Source organism: Callospermophilus lateralis, chromosome 5, assembly GCF_048772815.1.
Source record: "Callospermophilus lateralis isolate mCalLat2 chromosome 5, mCalLat2.hap1, whole genome shotgun sequence".
In the NCBI taxonomy this organism is placed as follows: domain Eukaryota; kingdom Metazoa; phylum Chordata; class Mammalia; order Rodentia; family Sciuridae; genus Callospermophilus; species Callospermophilus lateralis.
Genome location: NC_135309.1, coordinates 74,198,600 through 74,211,839, shown reverse-complemented (window position 1 = coordinate 74,211,839; position 13,240 = coordinate 74,198,600). Strand labels below are relative to the sequence as shown.

The following is a 13,240-nucleotide window of genomic DNA, read 5'->3' as shown; positions in this document are numbered from 1 at the left end:
AAGACAAATATTTGTTTAAATATTAATAAATAAATTCATATAGTTTTGTTGTTTTTAGGTTTAATTCATTAACTGGAAACAATCTTAGCACATAAAAGAAATAAGCAATGATGAACTTAGTGCATATGATATATATGTGTATATGATTCAGCACATAAATGAAGTAGGTAATAAAGTATTAAGTGAAGACATTTTATTTTTCTCTAAAAAACAAAAGATCATATGTAAAAATAATGCACCTGTTCCCCACTGATTTATGATGTCACTTTTATCATACATAAACTTTGCCAATGATAGTGTCTGTTTTTTTTGATACTATTCTGATCACTTTAGTTTTATAATGCTTTTGAATTCCCTTTTCATTACTGTTGCTTTCTGTCCTCAAGATTTTCTTGGCTATTGTCAGCATTTATTTTCATATTAATTTGTGGATAAATATGTCAGTCTTCCTATCCCTGAATGAGTTTCCATTTATTTTAGTTTGTTTAATGTACCTTAGAAAAGTTGAGCTACTTGGTTTTTACTTTGTCATGCTGGTTTCTTGATAAATTGAATTCCATATATTTCATTATTAATTGCTTTTGTAGAGATCTGACACTCCTTCTCATTTTATATTTTGTTATTTTTTGAAAATGTAGAAAGGCTGTTGATTTTTAAGATATCTATACTGTCTCTAGCAATTCTAAGAGTTTTTTTTCAATTGATACACTTTAGTTTGCTACATAAAGGTAAAATCTGTGTTGAACAGTAATTTTCTCACCTCCTATTTCTAACAGCTTTTTCTGGCATTTCCATTTCTCATTTATTGACTAGAATCTCCATTTACTTATTATTTAACTAATGGTGACAGCAGGTATTCTTATTAATACCATTTTGATTTTTAAGGTAATTGGTGCTTGAGTTTTATGACCATATCATGTTGGACAATTACTTAAAATAGTATGTTAATGAAGTATCTTTCTATTCCTAATAGAAAGGAGTAATTTTTACCAAACATCTTTAATAAGCAGTTTTATAATCAAAAGGAGAATGTTAACTTCAGATGAGGTGGATCCCCAGTGTACAATATATACAGTAGAAGATATATGTCTTTATATAAAAAACAATAATTCTCTGCCCATGTAGGAAACATTTTCTTCAGCTAAATACTTGTATGACGTCTAGCTCAACTCAGATACATTGACATGTTAGTGAAATAATGAGTTAATGAAAACAGTAGTCCATAGTGAACAAAGAAGGGTAAGAAGGAAAAGCTAGAAAGAATCAGCCTTGGAATGATGAAAATGTGGGAGGCCACAGCATAATATGGGCAAAGGCAGGCTATCTCTTCCTCCAAATTATTGTCCAAACCCAGACACTTTTGAAAGGGGTGGGTCATTAGTAAGTAATAAGCTCAAATGGCTTCATTCCAAGTGTTTAGAGGGAAGAGGAATAGTGCACCAGTCTAATGGGTTTGATTCTTCTTTAGTCTGTTATCATCTACAGCTTTTATGAGCCAAGTTAATACATGGTTCTTAAATGTCCCTGCAATAAATTGGAACTTCTATCTGAAGTGATATGCTTCCTGTAGCACCTTAAAAAGCCATCCTAAACTCTGTTCTCAGGTTTGCATGCCTGTTGTCTGTAGCTTTCTGCCTTATTCAGATCCCTATTTCATTCCTTTCTACCAGTTTCCTCTTGTCTGTGCTTTCTTTCTAAGTTGCATTACTTTAAACACATTTATTTCCATTAATCCATAAGTATTCTTGAACCTAGAAGTCCAATTATTCTCAGTTCATTTTGATACTGCTCTCATTGTTTAATTATTCAATATATGAAAGAATATGAATATACATACCCCAAAGAGTATATACAAATGGTTAATAAGCACATGAAAAAAAAATCTAGTCATCAAGGAAATGCAAGTGAGGTAATTTTATATCCACTTTATAATTAACTTTAAAATTAGGGGCGGGGTGGTAAAGATATAGGGCATCAGAACCATCATCCTGGTGGGAAAATAAAATGGTATAGCCATTTTGGAAAACAGTAAGGCAGTTCCTCAAAAGGTTAAAGGTAAACTTAACCATATGATCCAGCAATTCTGTTCCATTCCCAGAGAAATGAAAACTGACACACATATATGAATGTTCATGAAGTATTCATTTAATGAATGGATAAATAAATGTGACATATTCATATCATAGAATATTACTTGTCAGAAAAGGATTGAAGTACTGACAACATGCTAAAACATGAATAAGCTTTCAAAACATTTTGTTAAAGAAACTAATTATAGAAGTCCACATGTTATGTAATTCTGTTTATATGAAATGTCCAGAATAGGCAAATCCATAGAGACAAGAGAGGAGGTTAGTGATTGCCAGAAGATGGCAGAAAGTAGTATGAAGGGAAATAGGGAATTACTGCAAATGTATATACAGGTTCTTTTTGAAGTGATAAAAATGTTCTAAAATTGAATGTGGTAAGTGTTGCATAACTGACTATACTAAAAAATCATTGAATTTTATATTCCTTAAGTGGGCAAACCATGATTCATGAATTATATCTCAATAAAACATTGAATATGTTCACACATGTGTTCACTGTGCAGTGCTGGGGATTGAACCCAGCACCTTGTATATGCTAGGCACATGTTCTGCTGAGCTATCTTCTCAGTCCTAAAGAATTTTTTTAACTTAGCAGATTATATACTTTCCTATGTAATTTTTGTTGTTGTTATGTCTTTTTTTTTTTTTTTCCTTTTTGTACTGGAGATTGAATCCAGGGGCACTTTACCACTGAGCTATATCCCCAGTTCTTCTTATTTTTTAATTTGAGACAGAGTCTTGCTAAATTGCTGAGTCTGGCCTCATCTTGCAATCCTCCTGCATCAGTTTCCCAGGTGTTGGCATTACAGGACTACACCATTGTGTCCGGCTCCTGGGTAGTTCTTTTATGTGTTAAATATGCCTTTGTTAAAGACGACCAGAGGAAAATGGAAATTGAATATATTTTTATGAACTATACTTTGATAGTGCATCTACAACATGAAATGTTAGATTTTCATAACAAGATTATTAACTGGTAGTGGGAGAGTAAGCTAGAACAAGCTACTCTATAGTAGGAGAATAATATAGTATACCTATAAGATGGAATAATAAACAGTTAATATTTTCAATATATGTTTAATGATATGAAGGAATACTTGAAAAAACAGGATAGTCATTTTTATGTAGCATATAATTTTCATTATGTAGTTCTTGATGTGTCTACATTGTGAACTGTGAGGAGAAAAAAGCTGAATTTAATGTCAGAATTATAGAATTGCTATCATGGAGAGATTAGAGGTACTTTTAATTTATTTAAAATTGCACATAGTTTCTAAACAAAATATGTGTAACTTTGACTTTAACATAAAACCTATTTAACACTTCACCACTTCACCTTTGTAATAGTTATGGTGGAACATATGGTATAATGTGTCCTAGTGAAATTCATGTAAGACAAGGCCATTGCCACTGTACTGACCAAATTTTCCCATCTGTTTCATTTGCATGATTCTGAAAAAAAATAACTTTAATATCTTTTGTAGGTTATTAATGCTGCATTGGCTTTAGCAGCAAAACCACAGAGTAAACTGGCCCAAGAGAACATGGATCTTTTTAAAGAACAGTGGGAAAAACAAGTCCGTGTTCTCACAGATGCTGTTGATGACATTACTTCCATTGATGACTTCTTGGCTGTTTCAGGTAATGAACTGGTTCCCCAGCATAGCATGTAAGGATGTGCATAATTACTGGCATCTAATTTTACAGTAATAGACAAAGTCCCCCATGTCTGGGCAAGTAAAATAAATTATTTTAGTAATAATATTGTGTTAGTTTTCATTTTAATTTAAACAAACAAAGTACCACTGCCTCCTGAGTAATAGAAGATGGAATTGGAGCTATTTCCCTCATGGTGGGGCTGATCGAGATCCTGGAAGCATGAGTTAGAAAGCTATCTGAGACTTTCTCTGCTTTCATAGAGTAAAATCCTTCTTTAACTGTGACTTGTCAAGCACAGTAACCACCCTTCTTGCTGCTACTGTATTTAGAAAAATTGTTGACCTGTGTTGATCCCAGTAAACACTGTGGTTGTGTTATAAACCTATGAAACAGAAGAAAAAGAGCTTCTCAGTACTATCACCTTTAGTTTCCTTTTTAAAACAGGTTTTATTTTGTTTTTTCCCCTCCCTTTTCTTGGAAAACCTCTCCTGTCTCAGAAATGATCACAGTTTAAATGCCTACTTTTCCAAAGACTCTTTGTCTGAATGATACGTAGATAGAAAACAGAGAGGAAATATTTAAGTGCCTTTTAATTATGAACTTAGAAAAAATAAATCTGTGTAATTCACCTCACAAAAACAGTTGATTTCATTATATAAACATAAACTGGTAATGACATAGTAAATTGCATTCATATAGAAAATGTCTGTCAAATGCAATTTAGTGTTTATCACACAGAGATAAATTTCAATCATGTCTCCTTAGAGTTGAACAACATTAAATGCATTTTTCATTTATTTGGGCTTCTGTTGTCCTTGGCTTGGCTACATGGCTTTTCGCTGGAAGCACCTGGCTTCCTGAAGCCAGTAGCTGGGTTCTTGTAGGCCTGAAACTATCACCATAGGGAACTGTGGGCCAGAATGTGGGAGATTTTGAGTGGCAATGGGGCTTGAAAGAGAAGCAGGACTTAAGTATATGCATAGCACAATCCTCCAGCAATGACCTATATAAGGATGACCATGTGTTCTGAATACCAATGGTTCCCTGTCTTTACATGCTTTCCTTGGGTTTGGAAGTTCTGGCTTGAAAAGGTGAGAAGCAGACAGTCTGCAAACTGGAAAACAATAGGGCAAACCATGTTACTGAAGGACTGCCAAATTGCAGGTTACTGGTACTTTAAAACAAAAACTCATTTGCAAGCACAACTTTGCAGGTGCCAAAAATGCAGCAATGGCTTTTTTGGGAAATCTTGGCCTTCTGTTGTTTTTCCCATTGAAGTACCAAGTTATTCTTTTTCATAGGTTTAGAGAAAAACATTCCACCTTCACTGCACACTTTTAAGCAAACAATATATTCTGAAATCTAAATTCAAAGCCCCCCTCCGGATAAATACTGCATTTCTACAGTTGCTTTTTTGAGATTAGGTTGGGTATAGCTTAGACTTGGTCTCAAGGGATTTTCAGTCTTCTTACAGCAAAATAAAATGTAATAGAATCAATGTCCCTCATGCAACATTCTTCAAATCGGAAGAAAAAAAGGTATTCTGTAGTAGCATTTAGTGGGATCCAGGCAGTGTCTTCAAGGTATATGATAAAACAGAAGACTAGTAATAAACAAACAAACAAACAAACAAATAAATAAAATTTAGAAATTTTTTAAGAATCAAATTCTTTAGCATTATACTTTTGTCTGGTGACTGTGTTTAATTTTTATGCAAGTATATGAGAATTTGAGAGAGGATTGTTTTGATGGAAAGGAGTTTAGACAGTTTCTGTTCAGCAGATGAAAACATGGAACTGTTGTCTAAGGAAGTTGTAATTTTTTTTTTGTTTTTTTTAATTTTTTGTAATTGTAGATGGACAGCATACCTTTATTTTATTTGTTTTATTTTTATGTGGTTCTGAGGATCAAACCCAGTGCTCTGCCGCTGAGCTACAGTCCCAGCCTGGAAGTTGTAGTGTTTTTAGAGCATCTAAATCTTAGAGGGGCTACCTGGTATGTTTTTCTAATGTTCTGTCATAGGGTTGCTTGAGGGATGTCAAGTAATAATTAGTAGGACAAGGCTTTTATTCACAATTCCTCTGCTTTTTAGGGGTATAGGAGGAAGGGAGGAGACAAGCAGAAGCCGATGCAGAGTTCTAGTAGACTGAGCAGTTAATGTCCAGCACTCAGAATCTTTGACACCCTTAAGCACCTACCCTACCCATTGCATCTCTAGAACTTTTTTGTGGGGTGACTGGAGGTGACTCCTGTTCTTACCTGATACACAGCCTAGGTAGGTGTCATTTATAGTGGTTATAGGCAGTAGGCAAGAAGCCACATCTTGTCTTCACTCAGACATGCACCATATGCCAATTTCCCTTTGCCCTAAAGCACATGGGGGCCATAGTGGTCCTGTTGTGAAATGAGCTTGCTTTTGAGTAGGGGGGCTGCCCAATAGAGTCTGGCTTAAGGTAGGTGAACTTGATATGGTTCAGTTAAAGGTAAGGCTGCTTGATTTCTTGGAGTGGTTATTTCTCCTATATTCTGGAGCCTTGAGGCCATTCAGTAGTATGAGAGGTTTTGTGGAATAGCTCCACTAATGATTTCCATCATCAAGCCCAGAGGTCTAGATATTTACTGTAGTCCTACCCACTCAAAACCCACCTAAGAGGAAGTTATTTGTGGAGTAGAACTGAACATCCTCTATTATTTCTGGCTGCCCTCCCACCATGATTCCAGAAGTTCCTGCATACTTATCATAGATGATATCCTGATTTATAGCTCAAAAGGTAAAACATTTTACTTAATTTTTGATTTTGTATTTAATAGTGAAAAAGCAAAACTATAGATGAAAGTTTCTCTTTGGAGGGAGTGATTCAGTTATTGGTGAAGTTAGAGGATTTGATTTCTAACTCCCAGGCCCAGTAGATATGACCTTGAATAGGCAAGTCACTCAAAACTTTTTGTGCCCCAGTTTCCTCATGGTGTGTTTTTTTTTGTTTTTTTTTTTTAATGTCTACACTATAGAGTAAAATGTCAAGCACTCAAAATAGTGCTTTGGTTAAAGTAAGTCCTCTACATAAAGCATGAAACAAGATTATCATAGGTGCATCTTCTGCACTGATAAAGTCATCCAGACCAAAGAATCTGAAGACAGGCCTTGTTTTTAGACTAGAGCTCTTACAGCCTTTCTGGAGAATGCCAGTTGGCATGGTTCCTGTAGGGTAAGTAGGTACTATTTGGTCACTTTAAAAATATATGTCTTTTAATTCAGTAGAACCTCATTGGCTCAAAATTTTCCTTAGGGTAAATGTCACAAATGTTTGTCAAAATACCTGTATAAGACTTTTCTCCCCACCAAAATATCTAGGAAAAACTGGAAAAGTAAAATTATAGCCCCTCCATTTATTCCACAGGTGCTTATACAACTATTAGAATGGACAAGGTAGATCTATAGAGGCATACCTAAAAAAGTTTCAAGTGATAAAGATATAGTAGTGTCTTCTATGGGACTCCCTTGGTGTCCATTTACTCATAGCTGTACATATTTACATAGACAGTTGTGTGTATATATATAAATTTTTTTTCCTATTAAAAGCACATCTACAGGGCTGAGGATGTGGCTCAAGCAGTAGCGTGTTCTGGCATGCGCGGGGCGCTGGGTTCGATCCTCAACACAACATAAAAATAAAATAAAGATATAGTGTCCACCTAAAACTAAAAAATAAATATTTTTTAAAGAAGCACATCTACAAATAAAGATTGTATTAAATAGTCTTTAAGGGGGGTACAGATCGGTGTGTCTGTTCATAATGAACTGAATTTCCTGAGAAATTCAGTTAATGCTAGAGTGATATGAGATTACAGTTAGTTTGGGTACCTCTTAACTTCTTGCATTGGCACACAACTAGTGGACTCTCACTTACCCTTAGGGCTGTAAGTGTAGAGAGCAGGGTTAGCACTGTATCCTGGGTATGTGGTAGCTCCGAGTAGGCTTTACCTTTCATAGAGCTGGGTCCTGGGTATGTGGTGGCCCCAAGTAGGCTTCAGCTTTTCATATTACTTTAGTCTGTTTTCTACAATGGAAGACTTAAAGGAAGTCTTGCTAAAGAATGGCATACCTTTCCCTGGTTTGAGGTCCCTGGAAGAAAGCCAGTATGAATTCAAGAAAATCCAAATTGATTTTTGAAAACATAGGTATTTAGATGAAGGTTTGATCCACTATTTTTAATGAATAAAAAGGATATTATACTTCATTGATTCTAAAATATACCCTCCTGCAATAATCCCTATAGGTATTAACAATCTTGAAATGGAAATGAGTCTTAAAATCAATGATAGGAGAAAACTTTGGTTTATGATCTTGTTAGCAACATCTTTTCCTTTCCCTTGTATGATACAAGCTACATACATCAGTATTGTTCAGTAAAGGCAAAAGTTTTTAACTCAAGGCTTTGAAGTGTTGGCAAGCTTACTACCAGTTTGTTTAAATTAGTAAGTAAAGAGTTTACAATTTAAAAATGTATGATAAGCTTTATTAAAACTACAAAACACTGAAGAAAGAAATTGAAGAAGACCTTTGAAGATGGAAAGCCTCCCACATTCTTGGACAGGCAAAATTAATATTTTCAAAATGCCCATACTGGGGCTGGGGATGTGGCTCAAGCGGTAGCGCGCTCGCCTGGCACGCGTGCGGCCCGGGTTCGATCCTCAGTACCACATACAAAAACAAAGATGTTGTGTCCGCCGAAAAAACTAAAAAATAAATATTAAAAAATTCTCTCTCTCTCTCTCTCTCTCTCTCTCTTAAAAAAAAAAAAAAATGCCCATACTACCAATTTCTGCATTTCTTCACCTTTCTCATCCCTTTTCTCTCCCTCTCCATCTCCTATTCCACTTATCTTCATGATAGCTAACCCCTACCCCTCTTTCCCCCATCTTACTTTATTCTAGCTTCTGCATATGAGAAACTATTCAACCCTTGACTTTCTGATTCTGGCTTATTTTACTTCCTATGATGTTGCCCATAATTTCTGCCATAATTTCATTCTTCTTTATGGCTGTGTAAAACTCTGTTGTGTATATATACCACAGGTTAATCCATTCATCTATTGACAGATACATTGTACTGCTATAAACATTGTTGTGGCTATATCACTATAATATAGTAAGCTGATTTTAGTTCTTTCAGATAAATGCTGAGGAGTGGGATAGCTGGGTCATATGGTGGCTACATTCCTAAAAAAAAAATTGAGGAATCTCCATACTGCTTTCTAGAACAGTTGTAATATTTTGCAGTCCCACCAAATGTATGAGTGTACCTTTCCCCCCACATCCTTTTCAGCATTTATTATCATTTGCATTCTTTTAAAAAAATTTTATTAGTTGTTAGTGGGCCCTTATTTATTTTAATGTGGTGCTAAGAATCAAACCCAGTGCTTCACACATGCTAGGCAAGTGCTCTACGACTGAGCCATACCCTCAGCCCTCTGTATTTTTGATATTTGGCATCTGACTGGAGTGAGATGAAATTTCAATGTAGATTTGATTTGCATCTCCCTAATTTGCTAGGGAAGTCAAACATTTTTTTCATATATTTCTTGGCCATTTGTATTTCTATTTTTGAGAAGTGTCTGATTAGTTCTTTTGCCCATTTATTGATGGGATTATTTGGGGGTTTTTAGTGTTAAGCTTGAGTTCTTTAGGTATTCTAGATATTAATTTCCTGTCAGAGGAGTAGCTGGGAAAGATTTTCTCCCATTCTATAGGCTCTTTCTTCACACCTTCAATCATTTTCTTTGCTGTGCAGAAGCTTTTAAATGTGGCGCTATCCCACTTATTGATTCTCAGTTTTATTTCTTGAGCTTTAGGGATCTTGTTATGGAAGTTAGTGCCTGCACTAATGTGATGATGGAGTGTTGGCCCTGTTTTCTTTTAGAAGTTGCAGATTTTCTGGTCTATTCCTAAGTCTTTGAACCATTTTGATTTGATTTTTGTTCAGGTAAGATGTACGAATCTAGTTTCATTCTTCTACATATGGATATTCAGTTTTCTCAGTAACATTTGTTAAAAAGGCTGTCTTTTCTCCAACATATATTTTGGGCACCTTTGTCAAATATATGTCTCTATCTGTATGTGTTTATTTCTGTATCTTCTGTTTTACTCCATTTGTCTGAATGTCTAGGTTGTGTGTGTGTGTTTTTGTTTGTTTTTTTGTTTTTGGTACCAGGGACTAAACTCAGGGCCTTGTGCATGCAAGGCAAGCACGCTCCCAACTGAGCTATACCCCCAGCCCTCTAGCATCACTCTTCATGCTCACAATTGCTTTGTCTATTGTAGCTCTTTTATTCTTCTAAATGAATTTTAGGATTGTTTTTTCTAGTTCTGTGAAGAATGTCATATATTGATGGGGATTGCATTAAATCTGTTATAATACTTTTGGTAATATGGGCATTTTGAAAATATTAATGTTGCCTGTCCAAGAATGTGGGAGGCTTTCCATCTTCAAAGGTCTTCTTCAATTTCTTTCTTCAGTGTTTTAAAGTTTTAAAGTAGACATCTTTCACATCCATATATTTTATTTTTTATGTTATTGTGAATGGGATACTTTTCCTGATTGCTTTCTCAACAAGATAGCTAGTAGGGTATAGGAAAGCTATTGACTTATGAATGTTACTCTTTTATCCTTCTACTTTGCTGAATTTATTTATCAGCTCTTTTGGTGGCCAAGTGTGGTGGTACATACCTATAATTCCAGTAGCTCGGGAGGCTAAGGTAGAGAGATTGCAAATTCAAAGCCAGCCCCAGCAATTTAGTGAGGCACTAAGCAACTCAGTGAGACCCATCTCTAAATAAAATACAAAAAAGGGCTGGGGATGTGGCTCAGTGGTTGAGCACCCCTGGGTTCAATCCCCGGTACCAAAAAAAATCTGGTGGGGTATTTTTGGTCTTCTAGTTATAGGATCATGTCATTAGCAAACGGAGTTCATTTGACTCCTTTTCCTACTTGTATTCTTTTCATTTCTTTTCCTTGCCTGATTGCTCTGGCTAGAGTTTCAAGGACAATTTTGAGTAGAAGTGGTCAGAGTAGACATCCTTGTCTTGTTCCTGATTTTGGAGGAAATGCTTTCATTTTTTCTCCATTCATTATGATGCTGGCTTTGAGTTTGTCTTATATAACTTTTATAATGTAGAGGTAAGTTCCTTCTATCCCTAGTTCCTTTAGCACTTTTAACATGATGGGAGATGGATTTTTAAAAAGGCCTTTTCTGCATCTATTGAGATGATCACCTGATTCTTGTCCTTATTTCTATTTATGTAGTGAATTACATTTATTGATTTGCATATGTTGAGTTGTACTTGCACAATGGCATGTAGCCCATGTGATCTTGGCATAGTAGCCTCTTGATGTGTTTTTGAATGTGGTTTCCTAATACTTTGTGATTTTTGTATCTATGTTCATCAGGGATATTGGTCTATAGTTTCCTTTCCTTGATGTATCTTTGTTTTGGTGTCAGGGTTATACAGGCTTCATAGGGTATATTTGGGAGTGTTCCCTCCCTTTCAGTCTCATGGAATAATTTGAAGAAGGTTGGTATTAGTTCTTCATTAAAGACCCAGTAAAACTCTGCTGAGACTCTATCTGGTCCTGTGCTTTTCTTTGTTGGAAGACTTTTAATTGCTCTTTCAATTTTATTGCTTGACACCATTTGACCCAGCCATCCCTCTCCTTGGTCTATACCCAAAGGACTTAAAACAGCATACTACAGAGACACAGCCACATCAATGTTTATAGCAGCACAATTCACAATAGCTAAACCGTGGAACCAACCTAGATGCCCTTCAATAGATGAATGGATTAAAAAAAAAAAAAAAGATGTGGCATATATACACAATGGAATATTACTCAGCAATAAAAGAGAATAAAATCATGGCATTTGCAGGTAAATATAAAGAGGCTGATTTATAGTGGGATAGGGAGCAGGAACATGGTAGGAACATATGAACTCTAGGTAGGGCAGAGGGGTTGAAGGAGAAGGGAGGTGTCATGGGATAATTAATGATGGTAGAATGTGATGATCATTTCTATCCAGGTAATGAAGACACGGATTGGTGTGAATATACTATGTATACAACCAGAGATATGAAAATTTGTGTTCTATGTATGTAATAAAAATTGTAATGCATTCTGCTGTCATATAAATTAAAAAATTTTATTGCTTGATACTGGTCTGTTCAAATTTTCTATATCTTCTTGGTTCAATTTGGGCAGGTCATATGTGCGTAGAAATTTGTTTCTTCTGGATTTTCCATTTAGAGTATAAAGTTTCAGAATAGTTTCTAATAATCCTCTGGATTTCAGAAGTATCTATGTTGGTATCTCCTTTTTCATTTCTAGTTTTGTTAATTTGGGTATTTCATTTGGTTAGTTAGGGTTTATCAATCTTGCTTATCTTTTCAAAGAACCAACTCTTTATTACATTGATCTTTTGTATTTTTCCTTCTCAGTTTCATTAATTTTGGCTCTGATCTTAATTATTTTCTGTCTTCTACTGATTTTGCCATTAGTTTGTTATTCCTTTTTAAAACGTTGAGGTATAGCATTAGGTTATTTATTTGGGATCTTTTCTTTTTTTTTTTTTTTTTTAACATAGGCACTCAATGCTATACACTTTTTTCTTAACACTGCCTTCATGTTGTTCCAGAGATTTTGTTATTTTGTATGTCTGTTCTCATTTATTTCCAAGAATTTTTTTATTTCTTCTATGAGCCATTCCTCATTTAAACGAGTATTATTTAATCTCCATATGTCTATGTGGTTTCTATAATTTTTCTTATTGTTGATTTTTCATTCCATTATGATCTGATAGAATGTGCTAGATTATATCGGTTTTTTTGTTTTGTTTTGCTAAGACTTACATTTTGATCAAGCATATGTTCTATTTTGGAAAAGGTTCCATGAGCTGCTGAGAAGAAAGTGAACTCAGCTGTTTTCAGGTGAAATAGTCTGTAGATATCTGTAGATCCATTTAATTTATACTAATATTTAGGTCAGAAATTTGATTTTGTTTAGATGACCTGTCCATTGGTGAAAGGACTGTTGAAATCTCACAGTATTATTGTATTGGGGTCTCTCTGGGATGTACTGGCAAGAAGTTTTTGTTCATTTGTTTACATAATTAGGTGCACTAACATTTGGGGCATACATGCTTATTACCCTTAAATCTTCTGGTTGGAGCGTTCCCTTTATCAATAGTGGTGACTTACTTTCTGTCTTCTGATTAATTTTTGTTTAAAATCTGCTTTGTTAGATATGAGAGAGAATAGCTAATCCTGCTTGTTTTCAGACTCAACTTGCTTGGAATCCCTCCCCCATTCTTTTACATTCTGTCTGTGTATATCTTTGCCTCTTGTAAACAGCATATAGTTGGGTCTTATTTTTTAATCCATTCAGCCCTTTTAACTGGGGAATTGAGACCATTTACATTCAGTGTTTTTATAGATAGTTG

The 13,240-nt window shown here is 35.0% G+C and overlaps 1 protein-coding gene across 1 annotated transcript in view; it reads left to right on the top strand.

Moving 5' to 3' along the window:
• Ctnna1 (catenin alpha 1) overlaps positions 1-13,240 on the top strand; it is a 170,428-nt gene that overhangs the window by 136,127 nt on the left and 21,061 nt on the right. The window contains exon 11 of the mRNA XM_076856886.2: positions 3,575-3,731. Within this exon, the coding sequence (XP_076713001.1) occupies positions 3,575-3,731 (157 nt within the window). The remainder of the gene's footprint in view (positions 1-3,574; positions 3,732-13,240) is intronic.